This window comes from Boleophthalmus pectinirostris, unplaced genomic scaffold, assembly GCF_026225935.1.
Source record: "Boleophthalmus pectinirostris isolate CB_2022bp ecotype Guang Dong unplaced genomic scaffold, ASM2622593v1 HiC_scaffold_8, whole genome shotgun sequence".
In the NCBI taxonomy this organism is placed as follows: Eukaryota; Metazoa; Chordata; class Actinopteri; order Gobiiformes; family Gobiidae; genus Boleophthalmus; species Boleophthalmus pectinirostris.
Genome location: NW_026571515.1, coordinates 33,590,196 through 33,602,742, shown reverse-complemented (window position 1 = coordinate 33,602,742; position 12,547 = coordinate 33,590,196). Strand labels below are relative to the sequence as shown.

The 12,547-nt window shown below is 37.2% G+C and overlaps 1 protein-coding gene across 1 annotated transcript; it reads right to left on the bottom strand.

Moving 5' to 3' along the window:
* Positions 1–6,774: 6,774 nt before the first annotated feature.
* LOC110164852 (sodium channel subunit beta-2-like) lies at positions 6,775–11,547 on the bottom strand. Its single transcript, XM_020929985.2, has 5 exons — positions 11,454–11,547; positions 10,534–10,659; positions 9,365–9,572; positions 8,659–8,807; positions 6,775–7,545 (listed from the first exon to the last, which is right to left on the bottom strand). Exons 1-5 carry the CDS (start codon positions 11,493–11,495, stop codon positions 7,486–7,488), a joined length of 585 nt encoding a protein of 194 aa, XP_020785644.1. The 5' UTR covers positions 11,496–11,547; the 3' UTR covers positions 6,775–7,485.
* Between the last annotated feature and the right edge of the window lie 1,000 nt (positions 11,548–12,547).

Genomic DNA, 12,547 nt, shown 5'->3' with positions numbered 1-12,547 from the left:
GATCTTGAGCTGTATCAGAGGAAGTATAACAGCTCATAGACTAGTATATGCCCAAGGATCACTATGAACCCTACCTGGAACACAGGGATTACACAGATATAAGACCACATAGCAATATAAAAGAAAGTTCTATGATTTTTTTGGTTGAAAATCACATTCTCACATTCTATTGTCTAAATAGAACGTGTTTTCATTGTTTTCATTCTGAAAACAATGAAATCATTGTGTTATCAAAAATGGTCAAATCAGTATGGAGTCTATTCCTTAATAATGAAATTGAGTTTGAAATTGTTGTATTATGACAAGACTAGTTTTGAATGTAACTTTGAATGGAATCCTATTATTAAAACATAAATCTTAGATCTAATCGGAATCAGCTTGTCAGAAAAACACAATTAGATATTTTTCCTAAATTGTTCAGCCCCAATACATTTATAATTTTCTTTAATTGTAACCGACAAAGCTTAAAGGTCCTGTATATTACACAAAACTGACTCTTATGAGCTTTAAGCCATGTTACAATGTTGTTACCTCATCAAAAACATACCTGGAGTTGTTTTGTTTCATTTACACATTTGAGTAATCCTTTATTATTAATCTGTCGACATCTCCAAAGATCAAACTGCTCTGTTCCACCTTGTGATGTCATGTAGTGGTAGTTAAGTTAAAAGCTACTTTTAACCTTTTGTAGAGATTGGCAATTCCAGTCTGAAATTATCCAAATAATTCTAGTAATGGTGTATGGAGTTGAAAAACACTGTGAAGCACTGTATCTCTACATGACCAGGTGGAACAGAGTGTCTTCAGTTTGAGAGAAGAACTCTAAATATTCAGGGTTTGAGTGTTACACATGTGAAACAAAACATGACTCCAGTTATTTGTGATGAGGAAAAAGAGAAACAAGAGATTTTCCCCATTATTGGAAATCAGGCTCATGCCAATTTAATAGATTATTTCCACTAATAGTCTGACATTTTGACTGTGCATTGACTGCATATTTAATGTTGATAATATAATCACTGCCTTTCTATCTGCTTGAGGCCAGCAGGTGGTAATGTGTTCACAGATTCCTGTCAGTACTATCAGTATTATGGTCAACTCCGCAGTATTTTCGTTTCTCTCCCTTTTTTTTTTTTTTTTTTTTTTACAGGAGGGTATTTATCATTTTATTTATTATAATGTTAGGCAAGTAGTATTGTTAAGGGTAGGCTCAGTCTACAGGGAAAAAAAAAAAAGTGTAACCATATTTACCATGATATTTACTCATTATTTATTTTTGTAAAACATTGGCAGTTAATACATTTCTACATCAAGAATTTGTAAGTTAAACTCTTATTTAGACCACATAGTTTACTGTCTAAACACTTCTAATCTGAAGTGGTTTCTATTCTTGGGAAACCGACACTAATGTGGTCACTCTAAAATATCTAGAAAATAGGTCACTCAGGTGGCTGTTGTGGTGTTTAAACAGAGCTGTACAAACTCCGCTCTGAACAGTGGCTAGGGGAGTTTCCACTGATCAAAAACACACATCAGCTACATACAGCATAGTTAAATTGATAATTATTACATATTTTTGCTTGACATGTACCAGACTAGTTAATTTATTCAAACATTTTCTACACTTCAGCAGGTACTTTAATACTTTTACTTAAGTAACACAATTGAATACTTCACTGACCACTGCACTTCAGTGGCTCTAAGACAGACTAATACAAGTGAGACCATGTCATATCCTAGTTCCAATCTTTGAAAAGCTATATTAATTGCACAAAAATATATTCTTACTTATTCATATAAACACTAATGAAATAAATATCATATAGTAAATTACACTATAAAGTTTAAGAATTAACCTTAATAGCATGTAATTATTCTGCTGAGGTAGTATGCCACCTGCTTGACTCCATGGAGTCAAGCAGGTTTGCTTTGCCTAAAATGTTCCGCAGTAACTTTTGTAATGACTAAAATTATACTTTAAAATCAATGTCCTTATTGTGAGCGGACTTGCCTCTCCACAGACTGAGATGTAGTTTTCAAGATTTTTTATTTTCTTCATCATCTTCTCTTCTGCCTCGAGCAAATATGAAGAATCTGTACACACCAAAGACACATAAACAGTGAGAGAAAGTCACACATTCTGCACAAGTGACAAGGTGACAATGTAGTAACGAAAAAGCATCTGCCCCCTCCTCTCTTCTGTAAGAGCAGATTTTTTCAGTAAAAGTAGTTTCATTTATGTTTATCATATACAACTGTAATTTTCGACCATTTTACATTTGAGCTGATTTTACATGTAACTTGAAAAAATGTAGTGTACTATTCTGTAATGCTGATAAAGTTCCTAGCCCAAGGATACAACAGCACAACCGGCAATCCACTAATAGAGGGATTATTGCTTACAGCAGTGATTCTCAACTAGTGTGCCGTGAGAGATCGTCAGGTGTGCCGTGAGAAATTATCCAATATCACTTTTTTTTAAATTAAAATTTATTAATTATTACCTGCAAACATTATGTCATTGTCGAGTGTCCGTGCTGTACTTACTATACTACAGTGTAGTATATAATGACTGGCAGAGTGATCTAATATTCGTCCGGGTGGCAACAGGCAGCTAATTGCCTCGTTCCTTTAAATCAGGGGTGCTCAATACGTCGATGGCGATTTACCAGTCGATCGCCAAGGTCGTGTGGGTAGATCGCCGTGTCTCGTCTCGGACTCGCGTTTGGACTCGGTCTTGTCTGTCACTCAAGGTCTGACACTCAACAAGTGCGATCATATTTCATTATGGCCGCTGCTGTTGGTAATAAACTTGTACAGGTGTGCCAGAGCGTGTGGGGCGTCTCAGTGCAGCCTGTGCGCTCAGTGCAGCCCGCAGAGACTCTACGGCACATCACAAATACACACGCTCCCTACGCACGGCTTGTCTGCAACAGCGTGTGCCCTCGTGTACCAGCGTGCATCAAACTTCCTAAACATCCTACCTGTCCATCTGCCTCACGTCAGCACGCCACCGCTCACCTTTTCACGCTCTCGCTCCTTCCTGCGTACAGCGAACACAAGCCCCTCCCACAGTGCGCGTTGATTAGAAGAGCAACACGAAACGTGAAGCAAAAACGAGTCTAAATTTGTGTTACAGTGTTGGCACAAAGCAGGTCTACAGCAGCATAGAGCAGACCTACAGAACAGACCTACTGCCACATTTGGCTGAAGTTTGCCTAATTAAAGTGCACAAATGCATCTGTGTTTGTCACGATGTGCGTTTGGTTTGGTAAACGTGCAGAGGCTGGTAAATATTACTGCAAAACCAGAAAAGAATGCAACTCCAGTTTGGAACTTTAAAAAACAGGTTTAAAAATCTTCCTTCACTTTTTTCACAGTTTTGTGTAAAGTGCCAGAGGAAGTTCTCTTAAAGAAGGGGTTCTCAAACTGTGGGGGAGGGTCCAAAAAAGGGGCACAGAGTGTTTCAGTGCAGTTTGCTCGGTTTTGTATTAGGTAGATCTTTATGACTTGGTCATTTTGTAAGTAGATCGTATGCTGAAAAAGTGTGAGCACCCCTGCTTTAAAAGAATTAGTAACGCATGTGCGTGGTGACAGTCATGGAGAAGATTTTAAAAAGGACGAATGCAAACTCCGAACTGGGCCTTGGACAAGATTCTGACCCAGAAGAAGAGCTTTTCAAGCTTAACTGCTATAAAAACTAAAAACAGAGAGAGACTGAGAGCTGTTGATGAAGAGCTTCGTGTGTGTCTTTCTTCTTTTTCTGCCAGGATATCAGCTTTGTGTTCATCTAAACAGGCGCAGGTCTCACACTGAGTAAGTAGAAATTAATGTAGAAATTATATTGTAATTAAATATACTGTATAGTGTCATTTTGTAACATTTTGGTTAGTGGTGTGCCGCAAGATTTTTCCAATGTAAAAAACGTGCCGTGGCTCAAAAAAGGTTGAAAAACACTGGCTTACAGGCTGGGCTACTGTTGTTGACACAACACTAAAACTACACATGCATGCACAATGCTTTATTATTATAAATCTATTTACCCGGATAATAATCATGGACATGATGATTTTGGTGAGTCCCATGGCGGTGTACCCAACCAGGCTCCAGGTGAGGGGCAGGTGAGGGGCATGTGTTACGTTTAAAAGTGCCCCCTCTGTTTCCTCTCTCTGCACTGTGGTCATTGAGGCAGTTGTCACATCAGGCTCGCATTCTGTTGAAAACACAATATAAAAAAATACTATTAAAGAAATAAGCCAACAGAGCCATCTAGAGTTAGTTTTGTTGGTATGTTGAAACTTTAAACTACTGTATTTTTGTTTTAATTGCTAATTTACAATTATAATTCACAATTATAAGGCACAGTGCTCAAGAACTTAAACAAAACATGCTTTTATTTTACTTTATTTTCCATGTAAAAGTTGCATACTGTGGCTTTAAGGATTGCCAGAGCAAGCCAGTTGCTCTGTGATGGGGTGGAAAATGTGGTATCTTGCTCATGGACACAATAACAATACGATATATTTGCAAAATTTGAAATGGTTTTCATACGAAACCTCTTTTCTGTTTTCAGTGAAGCTATTTGGGCACTGAAAGATGATGGAACATTTGAAATATTCATTCATTCTACACCAGGTGAATGTCAGCCACGGCTGTTTTCATCTCTTTTTATTATCATTATTAAGTCTTGGATACTTGTGGATACTTGTGGATACTTGGGAAACTTGTGGATACTTGGGAAACTTGTGGATACTTGGGAAACTTGCCTCAGGATGAAAAGAGGAAAAAAGACACAACTAAAAATAATAGATATATAGATAATAAACAACGAATGAAAACCTTGGCTCACCAGGCACTGTTAGCATCACTTGGAGGTAGAGGGTCTTTTCCCCAAGGATGCCTCCAGCCTCACATTTGTACACCCCAGAGTCTTCGGGCCTCACGTTTGCGAGCAACAGGCTGTAGTTCTGCTTTTCTACACTCACGGCTCGAGGAAAATCGTATTTAAAGCTTTCATTGTCTGTCAGGCTGATTCTGATGATTCCTTTTGTCTACACACACAAAACACATTCATAGACAGTGTTCCACCAGAAACCTGACCTACCCTGAAGAAGCTGCTTGGATGAGGGGAGAAATGTCTCTATATGTTCACTTTAAAAGTTTTGTCCAGTTGTACCATTCATTTTCTTTTGCTATGGATCTTACTTGAATGACTGAGGGATTACATAGACAGGCCTATATATTGAACAATATTTTCTCAATAGTGCACAGTGTCACTTTAAAGGGTCCGTTTAAAGGTGTACTATGTAACTTTTCTAGAGGAGGATCTGTTATCTGCTTGTCTCCATGGACTTGTAATTGCTTTGACTGTGAAACTGTTAAATGTTGTTGCATTTCAGTATTAAACACATCTATCTCCATGGAGTAATACAGCTGATACCATGAAGAATGCGCATGTGGGTACGTTTCATCATAAAACATATGTAACTGAATAAAATAAATTTAAAAATGCACAGACCTTGTACCATGTGACAGATTTGTATCTGTTGGTTCTGAAGTCGGCATTACAGGGAAGGGCTGCATCTGAGCCACATTTGGCTTCAATGCGGAGCATCTGCTCTTGGGCTGAACACGGCACCAGGAGCTGAGGGCAGATACCACATGTTATATTAATTTCCTCTGATCAGTATATATGTTTAGATAATAGAATGAAACTCCTCTGCCATTAACAAAAATTTAGTTGTACTTGTAGTTCAGCCATATACTTAGAATTTTCATTTTAAATTTTTTTCAAATTGTGTTGCTCCACTGGTCACTGTAGCTAGTCTTTTTTAAAGTTATACTTCCCAATATTTCAAAAGGAAAAAAAAATAAAAAATTAGGCCTATAATGGTATGGTCAGCTAACAGAATGAATTATTAAGTTCTATAATTTCAACTAAAATGTAGATTAAAAAATATAATAATTAATAAAGTAAAAAAAATAAAGTTTCAACTCACTTCAAATACCAAGGCCAGCAGCAGCATGTTTTCAGATCATGTGCCTGATTTTCTGCAAAACCTTTGATTTCACATAATTTCCTGAGAAGGCGGATGTGAGAATTACCACAGGTACAAAATAGGAAACTGGAGATGTGTGACACCGTGTGGCAGAAAGGAGAACTGCAGTGAGCTCATCAAACTGTTAGACCCATATTTGTAATAGCAGTGTGCTATTGTGTAAATTATGCCTCAAAAAAGGGTTGCCTGCTTTTTGTGCAGGTACAGTGTCAGAATAAGATGTTTAGGGGGCACTGTGGGGCCGAGGTGAGCACACTTCCCTCACAGAAAGAAGGTCCTGTTCTGTCTGTGTGGAGTTTGTATGTTCTCTCTGTGCCTGTTTAGGTTTCCTCCTGGCGCCCTGTTCTCCCTTACCACTAAAAACACGTTCAGTAGGGTCCCCTGTGGGAATCCCATGAAAAAGAGATTCTTAATCTCAATGGAACCTCCTCAGTTTTCCTAAATATAACATGAAAAGTGGCTATCTCTATGGACAAGCAGATGACAATTGCAGACCAAGGTGTCAGATCTCTGGAGAGGTTATCCTTCTCACAGTAAGAAAAGAAAGTTAAAAAAGTTAAAAAATATATATATAATTGAATAAATGTAAGGTAGATAAGTTTAATGCCATACTGAACAATTCCAGGCAGAGTAATAACATCTTCATAGAGACAGGTGGCAGATCCTTTACCAGAAAAATTACATGGTTTAAAATGACATACTTTAAATTCACAGATTCAGTTTCACCATCTTTTAATGGTATATTTATTAGGAATACAAAATTACAGTACACACACCAATTTTAATATTTTACATAGGCATAACAAAAAGACCAAAAAAAAAAAAAAAACTTGCACGCCCACCCTCCCTGTACACGGTGCACTGCAATATGTCACAGATATAATACAACAAGGAAACATACTTATCAAAGTCACTCCAGTCTAATCTTGCCAAAATTAAAACTGCTTTGTTGGAAATGACTTTGTTCCCCCTGGTAGATTCAAGATTTGATTCTGGAGTGCAGTAAGATAACAGTTCATTAATCCAAAGTGTCCATAGGGGGAGCAGACTTTCCAGTTTTTAAGAATACAATGTTTGGCTGCTGTGGTGGATAATAACACTTAACATCTTCTGACACATGTTTTATTTTATTCTAGTTGTGCAACATCTCATTTAAACAAAGTCCACAATTTCACCTTTTTAAATCTGAAACATTTCCAAACCAAAGATGTTCATTTTGTCTTCTTATGTACTTCTTCCTGAGTGGGCTTGCCTCTCCACAGATCTGACCACTAACTTGGCCTAGATGTGTCATCCGCTTTTCTCTAGATGAATTTGATATGTTTAACACCATGCTGTGAAATATTCTAAGAAGAACAGTAACATTTCCATGGAGACAAGCAGGTAGTTACAGTTTGAAAACTGTATTTTTCATCATGATTTTAAATTATTTTTTGCTCAGGTGAGACCATGATCTTCTCTTCCGCCTCGTGCAGATATGAAAAACCTGCACACAGCAAAGACACAGAAAAAATGAAAACAAAAATGTAGCGACTAAACAGCATCTGCCCCCACCTCTGTTTTGTAAGTGCTGATTTTTCCAGTAAAAGGAGTTTCATTTTAGCTCATAGTGTATTAACCAAAAAGCAGGCTTGCATACAGAGGTAGTGAGTCATACAGAACTATCATTTTAGACCCCATTACAAATATTTGGTCAACATATCTATCTCTAGCTTGGAACTTGGAGTTGTTTTTTGTACAGTGCATGTTTTTTCTAATTAAAAGTTCTATATTATGCAGAATCGAGTCTTGTGAGCTTTAAGGCATGTTAGAATATTGTTACCTCATCAAAAACATGCCTGGAGCTGTGTTTTGTTTCATTCGCACATGCTTGAGTAATCCTTTATTATTAATCTGTCTAAATCTCCACACTCTAGTCCACCTTGTGATATCACGTAGTCGTAGTTTTCAAGTTAACAGCTACTTTTTATCCAAAATATGCAAATAACTCTGGGTATGTTTTTGATGAATGACATAGACAGAAAATAGCAGAGTATGGGCCCTTTAAATGTGAATCAAAATCAATAAAAAAAAGTTGTGCCAAAAGAAGCAAAACTCCTCTAACTTATACATAAATGATTATCTGACATATACAAATATAAGAAAACGCATTTATTTTGTTGAATTAATGTTTAAAGTGTCATCAACATTTGGATAGAATTCTCCCTAGTGTGATGTCATCAGTGTTTTAGAACTCTCTTCTTCCTGTAATTTTGAACAGATTTTCATCTTTTCTTTACAAATTGCTACTTGATTGGGGTAAAATAATAAATAAAAATAATTTACATTTACAATAGTTATCATCTCACCAAATGAACTCAAATTTAGAGAATCATAAAAATATGTCATATGCACTTTAAATAAAGGTACTGTAGTTAGCTTCTCAGATATTTATGACAGTGAGAACCCTGTCAGAACTGAAGAAGCCATGATGAGCAGCAAAAAAAAAAAAAAACTTTGTCCAGTTGACAGAATAAAATGTTCTTTTCTGATGGAACCTACCAGGACAACTGAGGGATTACACAAACACACAAGCTTTGATTTGATCAGATATATTTACCCAGACAATCATCAAGGACAGGATGATTTTGGTGAGGCCCACAGCACTGTACCCGACCACGGTCCAGACAAGGGGCAGGTGGGGGGCGTGTGTCCTCTCGGTTTCCCCTCTCTTCACTGTGGTCAATAACGCAGGCGTCACATCACATTCTGTCGAAATAATATACAAATACATCTAGTGTTAATTTTGTTGGTAAGTTGAGACTGTGGTTGAGACAAGCATAAACAAATTAGGTAAACTCCTCAAGCCTAGCTCAAAATCTGGAGATGAGTCCCGACTGTTCCTGCAGCACTGAAGGATGGGTCAAATGCAGAGGATATATTTCTCTATGGGTACAATAAAGCGTAATTATCCTTAAACTACTACAAGTGCCCTGAAGAGGAAGGCTGCCAAACTGTACCAGAACCATCACCAATCACTCACATATACAAAATTCTGTTCAGTATATTGTAGTATCCACCACTGATGTCTTTTTATTTATCAGCTCAACAGAAGTTTGTAATTAATTAAGAAATTAGCTGTGAAGTTTCTGGTTGGACCCAGAAGCGACATCAGCAACTCTACTGAAAGGAAAATGTACACATACAAAAAAATAAAATAAATAAAACTATATAGAAATAAAATAATAATATTTTTTTAAAAGTACACACAATAAATAATATCTATTTTGTACACACTAAAAAGAGTATAAACAGAGAGAACTCACCAGGCACTGTTAGCTCCACTTTGAGGTAGAGGTTCTGTCCCCCCGGTCTGGCGCTGACCGCACACTCATATATCCCTGAGTCTTCAGGCATCAGCTTTGGGAGCAGCAGGCTGTAGCTCTGCTCATCTATGCTCACGTTTCGAGAGAAATTGTAATAACGGCGTTTCTTGTCTTCCAGGGCGATTCTGATGATGCCCTCTTTCTTATTCTGAATAGGCACAGACACATTAAAGGGAGTCTATTATGCTATTTTCTGATCTGTATTATAATGTTGTTTCATTCACACATGTTTAGATAGAGACCTTGTGATGTCATGTGATACTACAGGATGTGCTCCAGTGTGTTTTTAAACTCCAATGCCTTCACTAAAATCATCTGAATAATTTCAGCCCTGGAATTCCCTACCTGTACAGAACAAAAGGTAAAAAGTCACTGCTATGTTGAAAACTACAGTTTCATGACATCACAAGGTGGAACTGAGCATTTTGAGCTTTGGAGATGTAGATAGACTAATAATAAAGGATTACACAAACATGTCTGAATGAAACAAAACACAACTCTGGGTATGTTACTAAGGATGTAACAACATTGCACATGGCTTAAAACTCACAAGAATCAGTTTTGTGTAATATAGGCCTGTATAGCCTACTGAACTTGAACAATATTTCCTCAGTATTATACAGTGCACCTTTAAAGCTACCATTTGTAATTAGACCGACTGACTCAGTCAATGTTATATTCTCACATAATATCACTAGATACTATCTATGTTACGACTGTCTAAGTGTGCCAGTCTTGTTCTGACAGAAGACCAGAGGGCACAGGTGAGCCTGAACAAAGCCCATTGAGGAGAGGGGGGAGAGGTTTCACATCTGCTATCTACTGGTAAAAAAAACAAAACAAAAAAACCCCCCAAAAAAACCACATATACACACACACACACACAGAACTTACAGATGGCAGCTTTAAAGGTGCACAAAGTAACTTTTCTGGTCATGGACAGGTTATTGCTTTGACAGCATAAACATATCTATGTCCATGGAGAAAAACAGGTCAGATCGTTGAAGTGGTGACCCAGCTCACAATAAGCTTGTATGTCTAAGGTCATTTTTAGCAAAAGAAACACTTGCAATTTAATAAAATAAATACAGATGCACAGATGCACAGACCTTGTACCATGTGAGCGAGAAGTATTTGTTGGTTCTGAAGTCGGCGTTGCAGGGCAAATCTGCATCTGAGCCACATTTGGCTTCAATGCGGAGCATCTGCTCTTGGGCTGAACACGGCACCAGTAGCTGAGGGCAAATACCACATGTTATATTCACTTCCACTGCTCAGTGCTGTAGGGCTGCACAATATATATTACATTTATCTAATATCTAATTAATTAATTAATTTGAGTTTTGAAGTCAAATCTCAAAAGCTGCAGTTCATTAACAAAATCAACAAAATATCTTTTTTTTTTAACTCAAAAATTGTGTACCTGTAGTATAGACCTCTACAAACATGTTCTCAAATGCACAGACTTGTGTAGTTTATCAGTTAATATTTAATCTTTCATCAAATGTGAATGCTCCTGGAGTTGTTTACAATGTGCACTCTGAACAGAATCCTACTTTTTAAACATAAATTGCAAATCTAATCTAATCACAATACTGGCCACTGTGACGGGTCTTATTCAAAGAAAAACATAAAACCTGAACATTTGATTAAATAATACTGGTAACAAGGTTAAGATATTTTTTTTGTCCCCATAGCGAAATTTGTTCTCTGGTGCAAACTTGGCGCCTCAGTGCAGTGCTCTGAGATTCATCATGTTCTTGAGCTGGTCCTGGTCAGAACTGCCTCAGCAGGAGGATTTGACCTGTGGTGCATATTTTGGGCTGATGTCTGGAAACCTTTCCAGACATGGTGAGAAACATGCAAATCCAATTAAACAAATAAACAAATGAAACAGTGCAAATAACAACATTATTGATTTAGTTCTATATTCATGACAAAAACACATTGTTCTTCTCAGTTATTTCAATATAAATGTAGATTGCCTTAAAAGTTATAATATTATAATAATAATATGAGTTTTACTCACTTCAAGTACCCAGGCCAGCAACAACATGTTTTCAGACCTCATACCTAATTGTTTGTAAATCCTTTCACTTCTCTTAAGTTTCAGACGATTTCCTGAGAAAGAGGATGTAAAACAAAAACTGTATTTTTAAGCAGTGGAGAAATGTGACATCATGTGGCAGAAAGGAGAACTGCAAGTTTTTGGGACATACTTCACACAAGAGCACACTGCTATTAGAAAAATGACTGAACAGGTAGATGAGTGAGCTCTATGCTTCTTCATGCAGGTATAGTCTGAGAGCTGAATACATCTGATGGTGATTTGGCAGTGAGTAAGCTTGATTAAAGGTGCACAATGCAATGTAGAGTTATTTTTCACCTGAATATGATACTAAACTTAACTATCTCCATGGACTAGCAGGTGATAATGCTGGGTCAAGGAGGAAAACACCAGATCTGTGGAGAGATGACACCACTCACAGTAAGAATGCAAGTTTTCAAAGTATTTTTTAGCAATTAAATCATCTGTATCTGAAGAAAGCAGATTTTCCCCCAAGATTTCCATGGAGACAAGCAAGTGGCATACTCTCCTTCAGAAAAGTTACATATTGCACCTTTAACAACAATGGTCTGAGTCTGATTTGTGTCTCTTCTTCTATTCTTTTGCAGTCCGACACATATTAAGCACAGACTTACAGCTTGGTTCATCCTGTTGTGTTCATGACAGGGAACTCCCCATTGTCCATTCAGAGGGTATATTTTCTGCTCTGGCTCGTGTTGACAAAGGAGCCTGATTTACGGATATTAATAGCAGACTGACTTGATGGAAAAGGAAAGACTAGTTTTTGGATTCCCACTTTAAACAATGCACGATTTGGCCACAACTGGATGAGTGGCTTCCAACAAAAATAAAACACCATACATTACTTTAAATATTTATCTTGATTTGAGAAGTTTATGTGCTCATATTTAAGTGTATCTGTGTAGATTTTATACAGTGTTTCATATGTTTGTGTCCACAGATATCTAGTAAACAAGTTGTCAATTGTAGATTAAATTGTGTTCAAGGCACACTGTGTTCTTCGTCCACTATTACTTACTAGTAGAGTGTCAGCC

Excerpts from the sequence above, each read along its gene's own strand:
- LOC110164852 (XM_020929985.2), bottom strand. The coding sequence starts at position 11,495 with ATGAGGTCTGAAAACATGTTGTTGCTGGCCTGGGTACTTGAA. Across the intron at positions 8,808-9,364 it reads AGTGGAGCTAACAGTGCCTG|AATGTGATGTGACGCCTGCG; the intron begins GTGAGTTCTCTC and ends TTATTTCGACAG. Across the intron at positions 7,546-8,658 it reads TGTCCTTGATGATTGTCTGG|GTTTTTCATATCTGCACGAG; the intron begins GTAAATATATCT and ends TGCTGTGTGCAG.